Source organism: Bombina bombina, chromosome 2 (assembly GCF_027579735.1).
Source record: "Bombina bombina isolate aBomBom1 chromosome 2, aBomBom1.pri, whole genome shotgun sequence".
In the NCBI taxonomy this organism is placed as follows: Eukaryota; Metazoa; Chordata; class Amphibia; order Anura; family Bombinatoridae; genus Bombina; species Bombina bombina.
The window spans coordinates 774,993,548-775,015,503 of NC_069500.1; the positions used below are offsets into that span (position 1 = coordinate 774,993,548).

The 21,956-nt window shown below is 37.3% G+C and overlaps 1 protein-coding gene across 1 annotated transcript in view; it reads left to right on the forward strand.

Moving 5' to 3' along the window:
• ARHGEF18 (Rho/Rac guanine nucleotide exchange factor 18) overlaps positions 1–21,956 on the forward strand; it is a 794,779-nt gene that overhangs the window by 191,345 nt on the left and 581,478 nt on the right. The window contains exons 4-7 of the mRNA XM_053702932.1: positions 13,386–13,554; positions 15,165–15,279; positions 15,906–15,963; positions 21,541–21,585. Coding sequence (XP_053558907.1) covers positions 13,386–13,554; positions 15,165–15,279; positions 15,906–15,963; positions 21,541–21,585 — 387 coding nt within the window. The remainder of the gene's footprint in view (positions 1–13,385; positions 13,555–15,164; positions 15,280–15,905; positions 15,964–21,540; positions 21,586–21,956) is intronic.

A 21,956-nucleotide genomic window follows, 5' to 3' on the forward strand; every position in this document is an offset into this window, starting at 1 on the left:
CCTTTTTTATAAAGTGTTTTTAAACAGTACAAACTTTTTTTTTAATTAAAAATAACTTATCTGGATTTTAGTAATATTACATGTCAATAATATACACATATATACTGTATGTGCAATTTTTAATTATGTGTGTGCAATTTTTTTCCTTACAATTGTGATTTGTTCTGTTAAGCTTTTTTTAATTATTATTCAAAACTATTCAAATTGTTTTCCAGTTAGTAAACCTACCAGACATGGGCATCCACAAGGGGGGGCAAGTTGGGCCCAACTTGCCCCCCCCTGAATTTTCCTCCCCACCTGTAATACAGATTGCAGGGGGGGGAAAGAAAACTGAATGTCCCTTTTTTTCTTTTAATCCCTTTGAATGTAGCTAAATTTTAGAAAAAGCACATTATTCAGGGAGTTATATAGCATTCTGGAATTTGTAGTTTACTATTTCACTCTCAGTATTGTGATTGTGCAGTTGTTGACACTAAATCCCAGCATTCATTGGACAGTAGAGGGGAGTGAGCTTCCTGGAAAGCAAAACGTTTTGCATGAGGTCACACCCCCGCCTCCATGCTGTGTGTGTGTATGTGTCTTGCAGACCCGCTGCACAAGTGGTAGTAGGGGGAAGGGGCGCACTGTGCCAGTGATCCTAAACCTGATCCTGTGCAGAGTTCTCCTAATTAATATTTTGGAATAATTTATTAACATTTTTCCAATAGCACAAATAGAGAAATGTACATTTTGCATATCTTAGGAAATGTACTGTTATCAGTTTTAGGCTTTATTTATTGACTTATGTTCTTTGTATTTAATTTTGATGTTACTTTTCTTTTTTATAACTGTTTAATGCAACAAATCAAATATGCAAAACACTAAATATATAATAAAAAATACAACTATGTTCCTATTTTCATTTATAAGGTGTCTGGATAAAGACATTCATTTAATTACATCTCTTCCCCTGGGACTAGTAGCATTTGGTAAAATTTTCAACCACTGATTGATTAATTTATATATATATATATATATATATATATATATATATATATATATATATATATATATATATATATAGTCTGGGCACATTTGCAGTACAGTGTCCCTTTAAGACTTGGTTGCTGCATTTGATCAGTTTGATTAGTGTGAAAGGGGCTGGGCTAGTGAGGAGAGGAGTGCCATATACTCTAACTGCAGTAGAAGCTAACAGGGTAGTGTCAGTGAAGGCTGTCAAGGGTTTCGCCTACACTTACTGGCAACTGGCAGTTTTCCTTTGACCCAGTGGAATGGCTTAATTTCACCTTCTTGAAATTACTGATTCATATCTTGTCATCCCTTAGATTCATTTAACATTTAACAACTCCTTTGGGGAGGTTACATAGAGTAAAATAGAGCCATTATGCATGGGATGGAATGAAAACCATAGTTTGTATTGTTGTGGATTTCAGGGCTTCCTAAGATCAAGAAGTGCTCTATAACAACTATAAACACTTGTGTTTATCTGGAAGTACTCATACCATTTTGATAAGCTTAAGGCACCTGAAAAATGGTAATTGAACTAATGTGAGTACAATGTTTCTGATCTATCTAGTCCTTACCTTATTTTGTAAGATAACTTATTTTAGGTTTGCATGTGGGATATGTCTTGTCATCCCAGGTGACACAGGAGTATGGTTCCAGGGTGTGGTTGCTCACAACCTTCAGGAATAACCCAAGCCTATAGAGACAGAATACAAACTTGACCATAGGAATACCAGATCCATGTGGAGTCTATATGGATCTGGTATTCCTATGGTCAAGTTTGCATTTTGTCTCTACTGGGCTTGTGTTATTACTGAAGGGTGTGAGTAACCGCTCTATATTATAGAGTACACATTTGGTGTAATAAAATCCCGGTTTGATGTATGGACTATTCTGTTGGGGGTTTACAGGAGGTCATTGGTTTTATAATTGTTTGCTGCTACCTTTACAATCTGGTACATCATGATGGCCTTCTTGTACAGGCTGATTTGGATCTTTATTTAGTAGGAGCTAGAACATCCAAATATAAGAAATATCACTGACATAACATGAATGGTCTAACTACGTCTAGCAGATGTACTGTGAATTGATTAATTATCTTGGGTAAAAAAAGCTAAAAAAATAATTGAGATAAAAAACATTTCACAGTACAGATCTTAAAATTACTGGATCTAAGTCTTTATTTGAATTTGAGCTTGTCTTCCCTGTTAGCCCATTGCTTTTACCTAGCTTCTTATCAGGGTTGTTACTAGACCTTTCTAGACTGTGGCAACTCCCTCCTTTTCAATAGTGTCCTTTCTGGCTGTTTGAAGTTTGGATAAGTTGAGCCAGCACAACAGAGGGGCAAGGGGACCTGCTTCTCTGTGGCTGTGTGTCATCCTCCCCCATGGGTTAATCCCTACTAGAGGACATGCACTTTGTGTACAAATATGGTGGCAGGTTTTTCTGTACAGCAAAACTGAGGTGGCCATGTTGAAAACCCTGCCATATAAGGCATATCCAGACACTTTTCCTACACTGTGAGGCTTCTTCTTGTATTAGTTACTGTGTTGTTGTTATTGTTTTTCCAAAATAATTACTGCATTTAATTATTGATAATAATAATAATAAATAATTATTTGACACTATAAATAAATAAATAAAAGTACAGAAGAAATTAAACTGACACATTAATAATAGGAAAGGTGAGACTAGCAAAGTTCCCAACGCTATAAGTCCTCAGTGATGGTTTACAGAGGCGAGGCTCCAATTTCAAGGGTTCCTGTTGTCCCTCTAAGTCTTCACTCCAGTAAGTGTGGTGAGGCCTTCACTTACATAAAGTCAAGAGATGTTTTAATATACTGCAAAATTAACTTTGCAGTTGGAATATGGTAACATGAATAAATGCATGTGATGTCATCTTCTGCAACAAAGTGTCCTGAGTTAGAGACATTTCATTGCTCCTCATATAATTAACAAATATTCTAACATACATATTTGGCCCTTAAACTTTTTCACACTGGAGATAGGTCTAATGTGCCTCTAAGACAGAGGCAGACATTCTATGGTCCCCTCTTTTTAATAACAGGTCTTTCTTTCCCATTGGCATGGAGAGTCCACGAATCCATTCTAATTACTAGTGGGAATTCAACTCCCAATTTCAGCAGGAGGAGGCAAAAAGCACCCCAGCAGGGCTGTTAAGTGTCACTTCCCTTACCCACAATCCCCAGTCATTCTCTTTGCCTCTGTAAGAGGAGGATGTGCGAAGATGGTGTCTGAAGATATTTAATCCTTTAATGGGTACTTTTCCCTGCAAACCAGGATTGGGGCTATGCTGTGTCCATGTCAATCTCTTTAGTAAGAGTAATGGTGGCTTTTAGCAGTTAGAAGATGGTGAGTGGTCTTTGCTTAACTTCTAGCATTATTGCTACCCCTTTATAGAAAACAGGCTTGGTTACTCTGTTTTTTCTTGTGTCTTCTGGTCCCTGTCAGTGGTCTGGTGAGGCTGAATGTTTTCTAGTGAAATGTTCTATAAGTGGTGTGGTCATGATTCCTGCTTTGATATTAGTGACATGTTCTCTTATTCTACTTCTTACCTCTCGGGTCGTTAACCCTACATACTGAATATTACATTCATTGCACATTTGTAAATATATGCAGTATTTTCCGGTGGCTTCACTTTTAAATTGATTTCCAGGGGTTAAAAATTCACATACTTTACACGTATGGTTACTGCAAGGAAACACACCCACACAGGTTAGCCATGAGCTAATACTTCTTTCACTTTGCTGTAGTTTGGTTGGGGCCACTATATTACCTACAGTCTTTGCCTTTTTGTATGAGAATCTGCACCATTTTTTAATGGTGTTCACTAACAGGTCATCTGCGCTCAGTATGGAGAGGTTATTTTTATGATGTTACACACTGCCTGATATTGATCACTATAGTCTGTAACAAAGCTCACACCTTTAAAATATGTATCCTCTAATTTTATCTTCAAATTATTCGACAACAGGACTTCCCTCTCTACACTTTGTATTTGTCTATTTACACTCTGTACCATAGATGCATATTATCCTCTCTCATTGAGTCTTTCTTCCAGATCCCTGGCTTGTCTATTGTACTCTTCTAAATTAGTACAATTTCGTCTCAACCTGACAAACTATCCTTTAGCTATTGCTTTGAATATTCCTCTAGGGCGACTGCTCTTTGTATGTAGGACTGTATTTCCTGATATGGGTTTCCTATAGATGGTACTTTGTACTCCCTCACTCTCTGTTCCTGTAATTTGAATATCAAGGAATTCAATACTCCTTTCTTCAAAGTGATGTGTGAAACTGATGCCTACATTATTGACATTAGGTTTTTCCACAAATTTATCTGCAGACTTTTTATCTCCATTCCATTCCATGCGTAGGATTGAGTCCAGCCACTGTGACAATCTTTCTGTTATGGAGCCTATACAACTTACTATAGGTCTCCCGGTTACATCCACAAGGGATTTGTGCACCTTTGGTAGATGGTTAAATATGGGAACTATTGGATGTTCCTCTATTAAATATTCTGCTGTTTCCTGATTGAACAGGCCAATTTCTCTACCATCATCTACCAGATATCTCAAATTCCTTGTGAATGTATTAGTTGGATCACTATGCAATTTAGTGTATTGGGAAACATCATCTAATTGTCTTAAAACCTCATTGATGAACCAAGTCCTGTCCATACCTACAATAGATCCTCCCTTATCTGCATTTGACAGCAGCATTTCTGATTGTAATATCTCTGTTGGAGCTAAGACTCTGAAGTGCCAATATTTCTTTATATGTTAGATTTTTCTTTGCTTTATTGGTATTATTGTAAAGTTCAGTTAATTCTTTCTCTACTCTTCTTTGAAATGTGACTAAGATGGAGCTTCTTTCGTGTATGGGGTAGAATATTGATTGTCTTTTGAAACTTGGTAGAGCTTTTTCCTGTTCCAAAGCCCCTTGTCTATTATGTGCATTTTCTGAAAGAAGGTCCTCCATAGACACAATGTGACAAGTTTCCATAAAGGATAGTGTGTCCCTAGTTGGTTCTTGTGTTCTCTGAGGACCTGTTTCACAAGTTGCACTTTCTCTATTTCCTAGGAAATGTTTTCTAAGTGTAAGATTTCTAATTACAGGTGGCCCTCGTTTTAGAACGGTTCAATTTACACCGTTTCAGAATAACAACCTTTTTTTCCAGTCATGTGACTGCTATTGAAAAGCATTGAGAAGCAGTGCATTTATTAAAATAGCCAGTAGGTGGAGCTGTCCGCTTGTGTTGCAGCAAAGCCAATCAAGCTGAAATTAATTAGTTTAACCAGACCTGAGCTATCGAGCAGATTTCAAAGGAACAAGATCTTCCTGTCTATAAATCAGTCCAGAATGAAATGCATAGAAAGAAATGTTTGCAGAAAAATTCAAGTGAAGTCTCTGTTTTGTGATTATTTTATTAGGTTTATAATGCTGTTTAGCAAATGTTTTGTTCATTTAACTTAGTTTAATTATATATTCTGTGTTGTGTGATTATTTTATTAGGTTTATAATGCTGTTTAGCATTTAAAGTCTTAATTTCAAAGCTTTAAAAATAATGTATTAGGTGTTACTTATGACAATTTTGAGAGGGGCCTGGAACCTATCTCCCTCACTTCCCATTGACTTACATTATAAACTGGGTTTCAATTTACAACGGTTTTGATTTACAACCATTCCTTCTGGAACCTAACCCCGGCGTAAACTGAGGGCTACCTGTAAACCGTTTACATCTATTAGTGTTTGGAATAGGTTGAATGAAGTGGATGGTGTGTGGGGACAGATTATTAGGGTGGTATATCTTTCAGACTTTTATCCCTGTAAGGTATGTTTTGATGATGTTTAATCTCCTTCATAAGTGAATTGTATTCCTTTCTAGAGATATCTAGACTTGGACAGTTAAGCCTTTTCCCTCTATCGGCTGTGGAGCTCCAGCTGTATGTGAGGTAGTTGTGTGGGTTTTCTGCAGAGTCAAACTGCTCTCAGGGAGGGATTGATTTTATTTTATTGCCTTTTGCAATAAATATTATTAGGGTTTGTGGTAATCCCTTCTCACACATTCTAAGGCGCTGGTATACAGTTTTTGGTCGGCATTAAATACAAAAAGGGCCATATCGTTATTTATATACAATAGCGGTTTCTCTGTGATGTTTTCCACATTGGCGCCATTCCGACCGGCCTCATTTGGGCCGTTATATATCGGCCATTATATGTAGTGCCAGACTCCTCTTCCGAATTGTATATGTTTATTTACTTTAAGTGGAGAATCTCTTTTTTTTATCTTGTCAGAGATGCAAGAAAGCTCTATTTATTTTGTATTGCCCTAATGCTTGTAGCTGCCGGTGTTTCGCATTGCGCACCATTAGCTAGTTTACTTTCAACTTCTGTTTAAGACGGAGTGTGTAAGCCCTTTGTCGAATCCTTTCTGTCTATCCCGTGCTGAGCGCTTACCGCCACGGGTATTGTTTTTGCCAACATTTCTGGTATCGGCACCATGGAGAGTTCTGTGTATGACTTCCGGTGTGATATTGAGTGTCTTCCATTTTTATATTACATCAGTTAATGTGTTTTCGCCCCGGTGCTCAATCATATGATAAGGGGGCTATTAATCCGTTTTTTGTTAAAGGACCAGTCAACACATTAGATTTGCATAATCAACAAATGCAAGATAACAAGACAATGCAATAGCACTTAGTCTGAACTTCAAATGAGTAGTACATTTTTTTATAACAAATTTCAAAGTTATGTATATTTCCACTCCCCTTGTACCATGTGATAGCAATCAGCCAATCACAAATGCATATACGTATAGTCTGTGAATTCTTGCACATGCTCAGTAGGATCTGCTGACTCAAAAAGTGTAAATATTAAACACTGTGCACATTTTTTTTAATGGAATTAAATTAGAAACTCGTTTAAAATTACATGCTGTATCTGAATCATGAAAATTTAATTTAACCTGAGTGTCCCTTTAAGGGTTCAACTGCCCTCAGGGCTGTAGGTTTAATAGAGCTAGACCAGACTTTAAGATTGGAAGCTTTCTTTAGTGCCCTTATGTCTGATACTTTTAACATTCCAGTATCAGTGGGGTTAATTTGTTTTTAACAGCGCTATACAAAGAATAAAAAAACATTACAGGGATACAGTAATACACAAATAAGTACAGTAGGAGTAAATAACAGTTGTAGGTGCAGTAATTGAGTTATACAGAAGGAGAGGAATGCCCTGCCCTTGAGCACAATTAGTAGTTGTTAACTTTAAATACAAAGTGGCCTACAGATAGAAAGGCTCTCAAGCTTACAATCTAAATGAGAGGGAATGGACACAAAAGGTAAGGGAGAAGGGAAGTCTGATATAAGGCTGTATGTGTATTCAGTCTACTTTCCATCTCTTTCATATTGATAGATTTACGTGCTGTTGGTTTCTTATCAAATGCTTAAGCTATCTAAGTACCCTCAGACGCTATTTAATGATACACCTTTTATTTTCTCTGTGTATGAGATGGTATTAGCAGAGACTCCCAGTCTTTCTCTAGCCATCTGGTGGGGTTCCCTACTTCTGTACAGATATGGTGTCTTCCTTATCAACATTATTGAGTTTGTTTCTGTTGATATCCTTTTATTTTATCCCTCTGTATATTATACCATAGGGGTTTATAGATGTGGTCTGCCACCGGGTGATGTCTAAGCTTCCTAACATCAATAGAAGTTTACATCTGGACCATCAGTGTTTTTTGTATGAGGATTCCTCTGTTGAGGATATGCTAGCTAGTGCTCCTATCTTACTGGTATGAGTATGCCACTCTGACATAAATTGTTGTATGTCTTGTACTGCTCTGACTCTCAATATATCTCAGCAGTTAAGGGTCAAAAATTTCATAGGACTCTTTTTTTTTTTCTTTCCTTTCACGTTTTCGTATATTTTTATATGGACGCATTAGTTTTATTCTCTCTTGTTGAGGTGTGATATTCTATGTCTGTGACATATAGGACACATTTTTGTAATTTCTTCATATTGAAGTAATTCTGTAATGTCTGTCATCATATTTTGTCCTGGGTTATTGTATGCATAGAGATATGTACGTATATAATAATGGAATCTCTTTAGGTCTCTCTGAGGATATTTCTTCTTTTTCTGTTGAGAAACTTTTTATCTTATGCCCGTGACATCTTGTAGAGTCTTAGGTCATATGTTTTTTTCTCTCAGTGATTCTGGGTATTTAATGGTTTCTTGTCCTCTTATTTTTTTTAGATAGGAATCAAGGATTTTTTCCATACTAAAGGGTGTTGTGACCAGGATGGTTTCTCATTTCCAGCTGTAGTAGACTTAGGGTTAGTTTAGCTGCCTAGCGAGCGAACGGTTTGCTATTTGAAATCAGCTGCGGCTGCTTTCACCTTGAATGTGTGTGCGCAAGCCGTTTTATCCTTTTTCAAATCATATTTTCTGTATTGGGCACTTCTCTTCTGAGAATTGGTGCTCAGGGAGCATTTCTAAATCCTGCTTTTTGCCTTTTATCAATCTCTTCCAAATTTGCAGTTCTGCCTTTCGGCCTGGAGACGAGTGCTAGATTGTGTTGGCTCCGTACCTGGAAGATATTTTGGTTCAGGTGCCATCCTTTCATTTAGCATGATTCATATGGTTTTTCTTTTGTCGATTCTCCACTCTCTCTGGTGGAAGGTGAATCTGAAACAGAGTTACTTGGTACCAATTACCAGGGTATGTTTTTTGAGGACATAGACTCAATCTCCAAGAAGTTTCTTGACGGTGGTCAGATAATTCTGACTTCCTGTTACCTATCTTGTTCTTCTGTCCTCTTTCAGTCCATCAGTGGCAATATGTATGAAGTATTTGGTCTTAATGTGGCTTTCATGGACATTATCCGGTCTGCTCGTTTCCATCAGAGACTTCTACAGTTATGTTTACTCAGTCAATGGTCAATTTTTAAAGACCTTCTATTTTGGTGGATTTCTCAGGATAATCTGTCTCAGGGATTTTTCTTCCTAAATCCATTTTGGGAGATTCTGTCCACGGATGTCAGCCTGTTGGGCTGGGGAACGGTTTCTTTAAAGACTTAGGATCTTTGCATCCGAAAGAAGTCTTCTCTCCCAATAAACTTCTTAGAACTGAAAGCAATTTTTATTGCTCTACAGTTTGGCCTCTCCTAGATTCGGTCCGATTTATCGGATTTCAGTTGAACAACTTCTCCTCAGTGACGTATATAATCCACCAAGGAGGTACTATTAGCTCCTTAGCTATGAAGGAGGCGACTCAGTGGGCGGATTCTCATGATTGTGCCCTTTTTGCCTTCCACTCCCCAGGGAACTACTGGGAAGTGGATTTCTGAGCAGGCAGACCTTTTTCCAGGGGAGTGGGCTTTCCACTCGGAAGTATTCTCCAGGATAACCCCCAGTTGGGGGGTTCCGGAATTGGGTCTTATGGCATCTTTGTTAATTGCCAAGCTTTCAAGATACAGGTTTAAATCTAGAGATCCTCAAACAATTCTGATCTAGGCTCTTGCGGTTCCTTGGGACTTCAATCTAGCATTCTTGTTCTCTCTGTTTGCTCTCTTTCCTCAAGTAATAGCTTATATCATTCAGGAAAGGGCGTCTGTGATTCTAAGAACTCCTGCATGGCGTTGCAGGATCTGATTTGCGGATCTGTTGAAGATATAATTTCCTTCTTCTTGGAGGTTGCTTTTGGGGAAGGACCTTCTACTCAGGGTCCCTTCCCCCACCCTTATCTAGATTCTCTGATGCTGACTGCTTGAAGATTGAACACCTATTCTTAGCTAGGTGTGGTTTTTCGGAGGTCATTATTACCATGCTCCAAGCTTGTAATCCTGTTACTTGTATGATTTTCCTTAAGGTATGGCATAAATACCTTTATTGGGGCGATTCTAGAGTTTTCTCTTGGAGTTGGGGGAGGATCCCCACATTTTATCCTTTCTTCAGGATGGCCTTGAGATGAGTTTGTCAGTTTTCTGCTCTGTCTTTTCTTTTAGGTCTGCCAGATGTTCAATCTTGTTCTGTTCTCAGAGTTTTGCATCACGCTCATTTTGAGACTATGAGCTATTTCTTAGGTATGCAGTGTTTCTGAGCTTTCGGCTCTGCAGTACGATCCCCCTTACCTTATTTTACATGCAGATAGGCAGTTCTTCGTACGAAGTTGGGATTCCTTCCCAAAGTGGTATTGGATCGCTATATAAATATGGAAATTGTTGTTCCTTCTTATTGTCTTAAGCCTTCTTCTCAGAAGGAATGCCTGTTGCATTACCTGGATGTTGTGCGTGTTCAAAATGTTTCTTTCAAACAACTAAGGATTTAGGCAATCATCTGCCCTGTTTGTTGTTTTCCTTGGTTAGTGTAAGGGTCAAATGACCCCTTCTTCTACGCTTTCTCTCTAGGTTGAGAAGTTTTATCAGGTTGGCTTCGGAGACAGCTGGAAATCAGCCCTTTGAGAGAATTACGGCTCATTTCTCTAGGGCTGTTTTCTTCTTCCTGGGCTTCAGAACTGAAGTTTCTGTCGAATAAATCTGCAAGGCGGCCATTTAGTCCTCATTGCATACTTTTTCCAAATTTTTCAAATTTGATACTTTTGCCTCAGCTGAGGTTTCCTTTGGGAGGAAAGTTCTTCAAGAGGTGGTGCCTTCTGTTTAGGTCCGTCTGTCTTGTTCTCCCACCCTTCCATTCTTTGTCCTCTAGCTTAGGTATTGGTTCCCACTAGTAATTAGAATGGATTTGTGGACTCTCCATGCGAATGGGAAAGAAAACAAAATGTATGCTTAGCTGATAAATTATTTTCTTTCCTTGGCATGGAGAGTCTACAACACGCACTTAATTTGATTAAAGATGGCTTTTTTTGTTTAAACTTCAGGCACCTCTATACCTTTGTGTTATCTTCTTTTCCATTTTCCTTCAGCTGAATGACTGGGGATTGTGGGTAAGGGAAGTGACACTTAACAGCTTTGCTGCAGTGCTCTTTACTTCCTCCTGCTGGCCAGGAGTTGAATTCCCACTAGTAATTAGAATGGATTTGTGGACTCTCCATGCCAAGGAAAGAAAAGAATTTATCAGGTAAGCATAAATTTTGTTTTCATGTCCCTCTCATTGTTAAAAGATCTGTATAAAAAAAAATTACCTTAATTTATTATATGGGTAACTCACACAAACGTATCATTTTAAAGTGAATTGAGGATCTCATGACCTTTCAGATAGTTGTGGAATGCACAGAAAGAGAAATTATCATTTTAGATATAACATTTGTTGTTAAATATTTTATACACATTTCTGACATGTTGGTCAATATTGGTTTACCCTCTATTGTATTCATTTGAATGGAATATGTTTTGTAAAATCATATGTTTTTTGAAAAACTGAGCTGGTGTTACATGTAGAACTGTAAAAGTTATGGTAAGAGAGCAAATAATCAGTGTGCAAATTCAAAGATTTTTTTATGAAGATCCATCTTTGGCAGGGATAAATGTGCACTTAGACCAGTGTTAATTTTGACGGCAAATTTCAATTTAGTCTTAGTTTTAGTCTTTTGACTAAAATGCCATTTTAGTTTTAGTCGTATTTTAGTCATCTGAATTGTTTTAGTTTTAGTCTAGTTTTAGTCGACTGAATCTCCAGTAGATTTTAGTCGACTAAATTTCCAGTAGATTTTAGTCGACTAAAATCTAAGGGGTTTAGTTAAAGAGTAATGCATTATTTAAGCATTTCTCTATCATTTGCAAACTGATTATATACTCCAGGAGTAAACATAACACCTGTTAATATTTATGGTATTAAGGTTGAAACATGCAATACAGACACAGATTTAGCCGTTGTGATATCTAACATCTTTATTAAAATTAAAATTAAATAAAACCAAGTTTCATAAACAAACAAAAGTGCAACTTTTAAAATATAAAAAAACAAAACTGTATACTGTATTGGCTGTATTGAACATATTACCCAATATAAAAACTTTAACAGTTCTCTGTTAATAATTAAAACAAGTATCAAGTAACTCAACACAACAAAAAGTTTCTGCAGCTAGCACAGGCACAGCATAACTTAAACCCATATTCGTGAGTTATGCTTATTTCTATAGGAAGAATCAATTGATTGTTCACAGATTCGAAATATTTTCGGCAACGATATTAGCACTGCTCTAGAACTTCCAAACTCATTATATACTCCTGGAGTAAAGGTTTATTAACCTGTTTTTATTTATGGTATTAAGGTTTGAACATGCAATACAGATTTAACAGATTTAACTGTTGTGGTATATAACGTCTTTATTTATCTTAAAATTTTATAAAATTAAGTTTCGTAAATTTTACAAAAGAGCAGTAATTGGATATGGATTGATTATAACAACTTGCATAAAATGTTTTTGTCAGCAAATTTTGATTTAGTTTTAGTCATAGTCTTTTGACTAAAATGTCATTTTGATTTAGTTTTAGTCATAGTCTTTTGACTAAAATGTCATTTTGATTTAGTTTTAGTCATAGTCTTTTGACTAAAATGTCATTTTAGTTTTAGTCGTATTTTAGTCATCAAAATTTCTTTAGTTTTATAGTCATTTTAGTCTAGTTTTAGTCGACAAAATTAACACTGACTTAGACAGTCATGAAATCATGGATGTTAGAGCATGACTTGTTTGTCTATCTGTACAAATCAAGATTCTATTCTGCAGCATCAAAGCTGCAGCCTGGATCACTGACCCATCAGGTAAAATAAAAACTTAAGCTGGTTGTACCTTTATTAAAGTTCCATTTAAAAGGGCAACTTGTATTATTTTATTCTTTCTATGTGGAGTGTTTTCAGTGAATCACTAAGCTATTTGCTAGTAGTGTTTTTCATTGGGTACCCACCACCTCCACCCCCCCCACCCCCCCCCCCCCCCCACCCCAGCAGTGAATGAGGAATGTGAGCCAATCAAAAAGAACTTCTAGTGAGTGCATGCTGTAGACAAGTGGTGAGAGCTGCTGAGGTACAGTGTTTAGGGATGCATTGACGTGAAATAAATCATTGAACTAACACAGATGTGTGGGGATTTGAAGTTAGTAACAGTCTGCATCAGCACCATTATCTCTGTGTAAGCCAATATTAATTCAGGTTGTAAAAACTGGATTGCAAAATGTTTACCATAACAATAGTTGTCTACATTTTAATTTAAAGATATGTGTGTGATGATCCTCATACCACAGTGTTGTCAGTTTAAACAGTCAGCCCCTCTTAGGACACAATTATATTAATGTCCCTCCTAGGATCAAAAATCTACTATGACAGTAACATGTATGTTAAATATAGCTAGTCCATTTCAAGTCATTATACTAATTACAGCAACATGTTGTTTAAGGTTCAGCCTCGATGCATCGGACATGGAGAATGTTGTGGAGAAAGTCATTGAAGCAGCAACTTCTATACAGACCCTTTCAGTACCTGGACCCTTTATAACTAAAGCAAATTTGCGGATTGAGCCAAACATTGAAAACCTTGATCTACAGGTGTTTGAAACAGATAAAGAGGTAAAGACTTACCATAAATCACTTTAACATATAGCAACATGCAGCTATTAAATATCAAACAAAAAAACAGATTTATGTTTACAGATAAATCAGTTTCTTTACACTAGTAATAAAAGCATATTTAGTACTGGGGGTTAGAAACCTGAAGGTACTCTGCACCTCTCCATCACTTGATCTGGAACAAACATTTTGAATAGACCTCTCCATCACATGATTTGGCACAAACACTTTGAATAGACCAGAACTTCATCCTTGTCTACAATATTCCAAATAAACAAAACTAAAGCAGACAAAGGTGGCATATGGGAGCATGAGAGTGAGAGAGAAATTAAAGCTCTTTCATAAACATTTTACCAGTGCAATTGCAATGTGTTTACTGTCCCTTTAATTATAAGACATATCTGTTGTGTTGCTATAGAATAACATATCAGTCAAGTCTATACTTTGTAGAACAAATTAACATCCTTTTTACTGCAATCGTTTATCAATAGAAAACTCTACCCAACATTTACCTTATTTGGAGGAGCCAATAATCTGGGGTTTACTTTACAAACAACAAAGCTAGCCACAATCATAATATTAGAATAAAGTACATTGTTTTGCATTTGTTATCAACTAAAGTCAATTAGGGAAAGATATGTAGAATGGTTAGCCTTGACAGCTAAATTACCTGATAAGGTGGCAAAAGTTATTTCATTACGCACATTTTATATAAACATTTCACTTTTTTTTTACTGTTCCTTTAAGTATAATTGAATATAGTACGAAGGTTGACTGGGGATATTATTAAAATCTGTCTCTTTACGTATTTCTTGAACCCTACTCTTTTAACTTAATTCTTAATACCCATTGTATGCCATATATGACCGCAACTGGAGATGGATAATATTTTACATTTTAAGCAACAATAGTATCTACAAACATATGAAGATTATAAATATGTACACAGTATAGAGAGAACATGTAATTGTGTTTAGTGTTTAATCATGGATCTCTGTTATGGTGTCTAATTATAACGGTCTTTATGGACAAAGGAGGGCACTGTTCTTTTTAAATATACAGTACATATATGTTTAAAGCTATGTTAATAGATATGTGCAATACAAAACAAAAGTTAATTGCTAAAATGAAGTGTTCTAGAATAAAAACCCAAGTACCCTTAGGGCTTTACTATATTTCCACTTATTTTTGTAATTTGCATAATTATGTATCATCATCTGGAAACTAAAGATTTTACCATCAGTTTAAAATAGTCTTTCCTTTGGATTTTGTAAGTAAAGTTTCTTTTTTTATTATTTTAATATTTTTATTGAGATGTCAAAAACAATAAAAAAAATATAGATAAGTACAATACTTTGCTCAAGCCACAGTGACAAAGAGAGCAGACATTTTATAATAGAAGTAAATTGGAAACTTTTTAAAAATTGTATTCTCTATCTGAATCATGAAAGAACATTTTTGGGTTTAATGTCCCTTTAAGGTAGTAGAGCTTTAACATTATGTCACTGTGTACCTTAGGTATTATTAGCTATTTGCTTAATAATCACCTTTGTTTGCTGGCTGCCCTATATATATATATATATATATTTATATCTGTACACCACTAACAGGATGGAGATAGCTTGGCTGGGAGACTACGTTCAAAATCTGTGCCATCCACACTGGATAAGATTGCTACTACCAGAATGTCCCGCAGCCTTGAGTCTTCATGCCCTGCAATAGAAGGTGAGTACACAATATATTAAAGCATTTATTCCTTAACATAACAAATAGATTATTAGAAAGATAGATAGATAGATAGAAATGTAAAGTTTAAGTATATCTATATGAATGGGATTACATTTAATTTTTTTTTTTCATCCAATTGCAAGGTTTTCAATTAGAAATGTACATATTACTCTGTTTTTATGCAAACCCAACTATTTTCCCTAGAATTTGTTTCAGCTGTTATAAATCTGCCCATTGACCTCTCATGTTAGCAAGTCATTAAACAATTTATAATTATTTAATATATTAGCTCAGAAGTATTTTTGTCAACCAGTGGTGCTGCCCTAGGTACTGAGAAATCTGCTGCTTCCAAACCCCACACCCCCAACAATGTAGCTCATATTCACCTCATATATTTCTCACAACAATGAGAGATCTATCTTGTAATGAAAAAAAACATCTGAAGAGCATAGCTGAGGGACGGCATCATTTTAATAAACTAACATTCAGAACTTGCTTCCCCCAAAATCCTGCTATTCTAGGCACATGACTAGTTGCTTTAGGACATATGCCCCTGTTGAGTAGGTGCTACACAAAGGATGCTGCAATTGTCCAGAGTCTAATGAGCTTTGCTTGTTTTGCAGTAAGCCTGCCGCCTCAGCTGGAAACCATTGAGAAAGATCACGTGGAACCCACACATGTGTACGGTTGTATGTTTAAAATGTATTACTTATTGTCAGAAAAACAAAATGCAAATTTTAATATTGTAGGTGTGCAAATTTCAAATGTGTTGATCCACCTACTATTCTGAATATGACTTTTTTAGACCAGGTGTTGCATTATGGTTACAACTTTTCAGCCACTCCAAATGATTTACATAAATGCTTATATTTTCTGGGTAGTGAACTAGAGGAAATTGTAATAATCAAAGAAAATCGCAGTAGATATCCTAAGCAGTATTCTCTCTCTAAGGCTAGTTTTGTGTGTGGCCCAGCAGTGAAACAGTTAATTAGAGCAATTATCAAACATTACACAATGCAGACTGCAAGATGTGGTTCCATTATTAACTGTTTCACTGCTGTGCTGCACACAAAACTGGCCTTAGAGGGAACACTGATCCTATGGCGCCGATTTATCATAGCCCGAATGGGGCCAAATACATCGGTTTCCGTGCAAGCTTTCAGGCTTGCCGAAAAAGGAGTTAAGAAGCAGCGGTCTTAAGACCACTGCTCCGAGGCGGCGGACAGCAATCCGCCCAATCGCATACAATCGGATTGATTGGCACACCCTGCTAGCGGCCGATTGCCCGCAAATCTGCTGGGGTGGCATTGCACAACCAGTTCGCCAGAACTGCTTGTGCAATGATAAATGCATAAACACTGTTCGCATTTATTGATGTTTGGCAGACATGATCGCTACAGCGGATCATGTCCGCCAGACACATGATAAATCAGCCCCTAAGTCTGCTGCTTTTAAATCTTCATCTCCTGCCTGTTATTTAATTGTACAGAGCAATAATAAAATACTCTAATGCTTTATAGTACCCGCTAATCACCAGCCATATTCAGCTCTAGAGTATAGAAGTGCATTGTCACTTTGCAAGCAATTGTATTCTCAAACATTCATTCATTGGAAGTTCTATGGGGGGTGAAACACTACCCTAATCTTTCAAATTGCATCACCATTGTGCTAAAGAGGAGGGACAACATAGCCCCTTCCTATTGCTGTGACTTCCCTTAGCCACACCCCTAACCACCCAGAAATGCTTTCAGATTGGCCAACTCAGCCCATGAAATATCCACCCCTACCTACACTACCCATGGAACACCCACTATCTCCCTACCCACTTTTGGTACATGTGTGACTCTGCCCTAATTCTTTCTTGACTCAGTCAGGATAAGCATTTCATTCTGATGTAATCAGTTGCTGAAACCACCATCGATATTATTACTGATCTTTTAAGTCTCTTAAGTAAAGCTATATTTAAAGGGACAGTAAACAACTTGTAATTACAAGACATTTCTGTTTTGTTGTTAAAGAATTACATATCTGCTGAGTCTAACTATTTTTAAAATAAATTAAAATCCTTTTTACTGCAATTGTTTTTCCATAACCAAAATCCACCCACCACTTGCGTCATTATGAGGAGCTAATATAGACTTGAGTCTGCAGACAGCAAGGTTAACCACGGTCATAAAGTTAGTATAAAGTGAATTGTTTCACAGTTTTTATCAATTAAAGCCATTTAGGGAAAGATATGTAGCACAAGTCAAAGCTAAATTGCGTAAAAAGGGTGCAAAATGAATAATTAAAGTATAATGCAAAGTTGTCTCATTACGTAAAACAACATTTTATATATATGACTCAAGATGTTTACTGTCCCTTTAAATATGTAAAATACATAAATATTACAGACTCTACTTATTAAACTAAATAGTTTAACAATGAAAATATTATGGGATTCTGTCTTTAGTATTTGTTTAGTTTATAGAAAAGGGATTCCTTTAAGGAGGCCCATTTATCAAGCTCCGTATGGAGCTTGAAGGGCCATGTTTTGGCGAGTCTTCAGACTCGCCAGAAACACCAGTTATGAAGCAGCGGTCTAAAGACCTCCACTCCATAACCCTGTCCGCCTGCTCTGACGAGCTAGACAGGAATCGCCGCAATTCAACCCGATCAAATTCGATCGGGTTGATTGACACCTCCCTGCTGGTGGCCGCGAGTCAGCAGGGGGCGGCATTGCACCACTAGATCTTGTGAGCTGCTGGTGCAATGCTGAATACGCTGAGCGTATTGCTCTCCGCATTCAGCGAGGTCTTGCAGACCTGATCTGTCGGATCAGGTCCGCAAGACCTTTCATAAATAGGCCTCAGAGGCTGAAGAAGCTTATCAGAACAATTGGAAAAGACACATATAACCCATGTTTTTTTCCATACTCTCTGCAATGCTATACCAATCATTAACCAACCTGATTAGAGAACACTCATTCAATGTAGGTATTGTAAGTTGTTTCCAGTATTTTGGAATGAGTGAATGAGTGCTGCTTACCATGATCTGGAACCACTCTAACAAGAGTGTAGATAAACCACACTGGTCACCATGTCAAAAGCAGTGGCGGATCCCCTATTTCAAAAGCGCCGTTTGTGGTTGTTTGCAGTTAACAGAACCTGAACCTGCAGCCAAATAAGAGAAGGAAGATCTCCTTCCCCTTTGTTTAACCCCTTAATGACCACAGCAGTTTTCCATTTTCTCTCCGTTTGGGACCAAGGCTATTTTTACATTTCTGCGGTGTTTGTGTTTAGCTGTAATTTTCCTCTTACTCATTTACTGTACCCCCACATATTATATACCGTTTTTCTCGCCATTAAATAGACTTTGTAAAGATACCATTATTTTCATCATATTTTATAATTTACTATAAAAAAATTATAAAATATGAGGAAAAAAAAGAAAAAAAAACAGGCTTTTTCTAACTTTGACCCCCAAAATCTGTTACACATCTACAACCACCAAAAAACACCCATGCTAAATAGTTTCAAAATTTTGTCATGAGTTTAGAAATATCCAACATGTTCTTTGCTTTTTTTGCAAGTTATAGGGCAATAAATAAGTAGCACTTTGCTATTTCCAAACCACTTTTTTTCAAAATTAGCGCTAGTTACATTGGAACACTGATATCTTTCAGGAATCCCTGAATATCCCTTGACATGTATATATATATTTTTAGAAGACATCCCAAAGTATTGATCTAGGCCCATTTTGGTATATTTCATGCCACCATTTCACAGCCAAATGCGATCAAATAAAAAAAATTGTTTTCACAAACTTTAGGTTTCTTACTGAAATTATTTACAAACAACTTGTGCAATAAAGGCATGAATGGTTGTAAATGCTTCTCTGGGATCCCCTTTGTTCAGAAATAGCAGACTTCTATGGCTTTGGCATTGCTTTTTGGTAATTAGAAGGTCTCTAAATGCCACTGCGCACCAAATGTGTATTATGCCCAGCAGAGAAGGGGTTAATTAGGGAGCTTGTAGGGTTAATTTTAGCTTTAGTGTAGTGTAGTAGACAACCTAAAGTATTGATCTAGGCCCATTTTGGTATATTTCATGCCACCATTTCACCGCCAAATTCGATCAAATAAATAAAATCGTTCACTTTTTCACAAACTTTAGGTTTCTTACTGAAATTATTTACAAACAGCTTGTGCAATTATGGCACAAATGGTTTTAAATGCTTCTCTGGGATCCCCTTGTTCAGAAATAGCAGACATACATGGCTTTGGCATTGCTTTTTGGTAATTAGAAGGCCGCTAAATGCCGCTGCGCATCACACGTGTATTATGTCTAGAAGTGAAGGGGTTAATTAGATAGCTTGTAGGGAGCTTGCAGGGTTCATTTTAGCTTTAGTGTAGAGATCAGCCTCCCACCTGACACATCCCACCCCCTGATCCCTCCCAAACAGCTCTCTTCCCTCCCCCACCCCACAATTGTGTCTGCCAGTACCCAGTTTACAAAAAAAATGATTTTTTTTTTTCTGTAGTGTAGCTCCCCCCCCCCAAAGACCAACCCCCCACCCCCCTCCCAGATCCATTAGATCCTTTTTATATATCTTCCCTCCCCCCTCTCTCCCACTTTTCTCAAAAACAAATTCTGTAGTGTAGCGGTTCCCACCCGCTCCCGCCCCGTGCACATGCGCACCCCCACGTGCGTGCCCCCGGCTACCCTGCCCACGATCCCGTCTTGCATCAGCCATGCATCGATGGCTGCCCGCCCGCCTCCCACGTCGGCTCCCACCTACCAACGATTGCGGCCATTGATGTCCGATGCAGAGAGGGCCACAGAGTGTCTCTCTCTGCATCGGATGGCTAAGGATGGTTATCGATATCGAGGCATCACTGCAATAACCGGAAAGCATCTGGAAGCGATCAGGATCACTTCCACCGCTTTCTATAGACGTTAACTGTATTTTTTTGGAAGATGTACCCTGCACATCGTCGGTCGTTAAGGGGTTAATCTGTGCCAGAAGATATGCACTGCAGAGCCTTCCTGTACAAATATGGTGGCAGGTTGTTCTATACAGCAACATTGAAGCGTTCTTGGAAACCTTGACCCGAATTGTAAAGACAAATCCTTACATCTTCCTTAAAGACATATAAAAGAAAAATTAAATGTTGATGGTTGAGATAGATCATGCAATATTTAGAGACTTTTCAATTTAATTTTATTATCAAATTGACGTCCTTCTGTTTGTATCTTTTGTTAAAAAGCATACCTTGGTAGGGTCAGGAGTAGCAATATACTACTGGGAGCTAGCTGTTTGGTGGCTACACACATATGCAACTTGTCAATGGTTTACCAGATGTGTTCAGCTAGCTTTCAGCTCAGTAGTCCATTGCTGCTCTGGAGAGGACTTTAACTGAATGTTTTTTTAACTCACTTGCACATTATATGCATGAAATGGTTCAATAATAAAATGCTTTGACACATTAGAGCATTTCCGTTTTTGTACATTTATGTCCCTTTAAACTATGGGCATTTTTCATATGGGGCACAGTCACAGATGGGCCAGATATGATGCAAGGGTAGCCCAGGCATTAATGAACCCTAGACACAGTTTACAAGTAATACACTGGAATCAATTAGATATGAAAATAAGTCCAAGGGAGGTTTGAGTGGAATGATCTTTTCCATTTCTTCATTACGCCCCTCCCAGAAAGTGTAAATAGGGAAACTCCACTATATTACTTACTATTTCTGAAATGACTATATAGTGGACCTACTCAGCAAAGGGCCCTGGTGCAATAGTAATAATATACATGCTGCTCTGTGTAATGATTTTGAGGATTGATAGATATAACTTATACATAAACTTTCTAATTTACTTCTATTATCAATTGTGATACATTCTCTTGGTATTCTTCCTTGAAGAGGCAGCATTGCACTACTGGGAGCTAGCTGAACACAATGGTAAGCTAAACACAAGAGGTATATATGTGCAGCCACCAATCAGCAGCTAGCACCCAGCTCCTGTTCCTACCTAGGTATGCATTTCAACAAAGGATGCCTAAGAGAATCAAGCAAATTAGATAAATGAAGTGAATTGGAAAGTTGCATAAAATTGTATGCTCTTTCTAAATCATGAAAGAAGAAATGTGAGTTTCATGTCCCTTTAATGAAGTAGTCTGCAGAATACTGCAAGCCTCTCTGGTAAAGATCAGACCAGTGTATTTATACTGTACTGGCCAACTGCATTATTATAATGTCTTTTCCTTTGCAGGTTATATGTACAGCAAGTATTACAAGAGCTGAAACATTATCACGGGTAAGTATGTCCATGTGAAATATATATTGTAGGTGGTCTTCTTATAAGATTACTGGTCTCCTGTCTTTAGCATCCTTTAGGGCCATGCAATCAAGTTTTAAGATAGTGGAATGTTTTATTTAAAAAATCAATCATGGCCTGGATCATGTTCCATTTGTAAACTTAAAGGGACATTAAACATCTCTTGCTTTTGTGTATGCTTAGTTCCAAGCTCCCTAAAAAGGCCATAAAGCAAAATCTTGCAGCATATGTAGGTTACATTTTTTACTTTCTTGGCCTCTGTAGAGAGCGTGGGACATTTTTACACAAAGCAAAAGTGTGTTTAAAGTGACAGTAAAGTCAAAATCAAACTTTTATGATTCAGAAAGAGC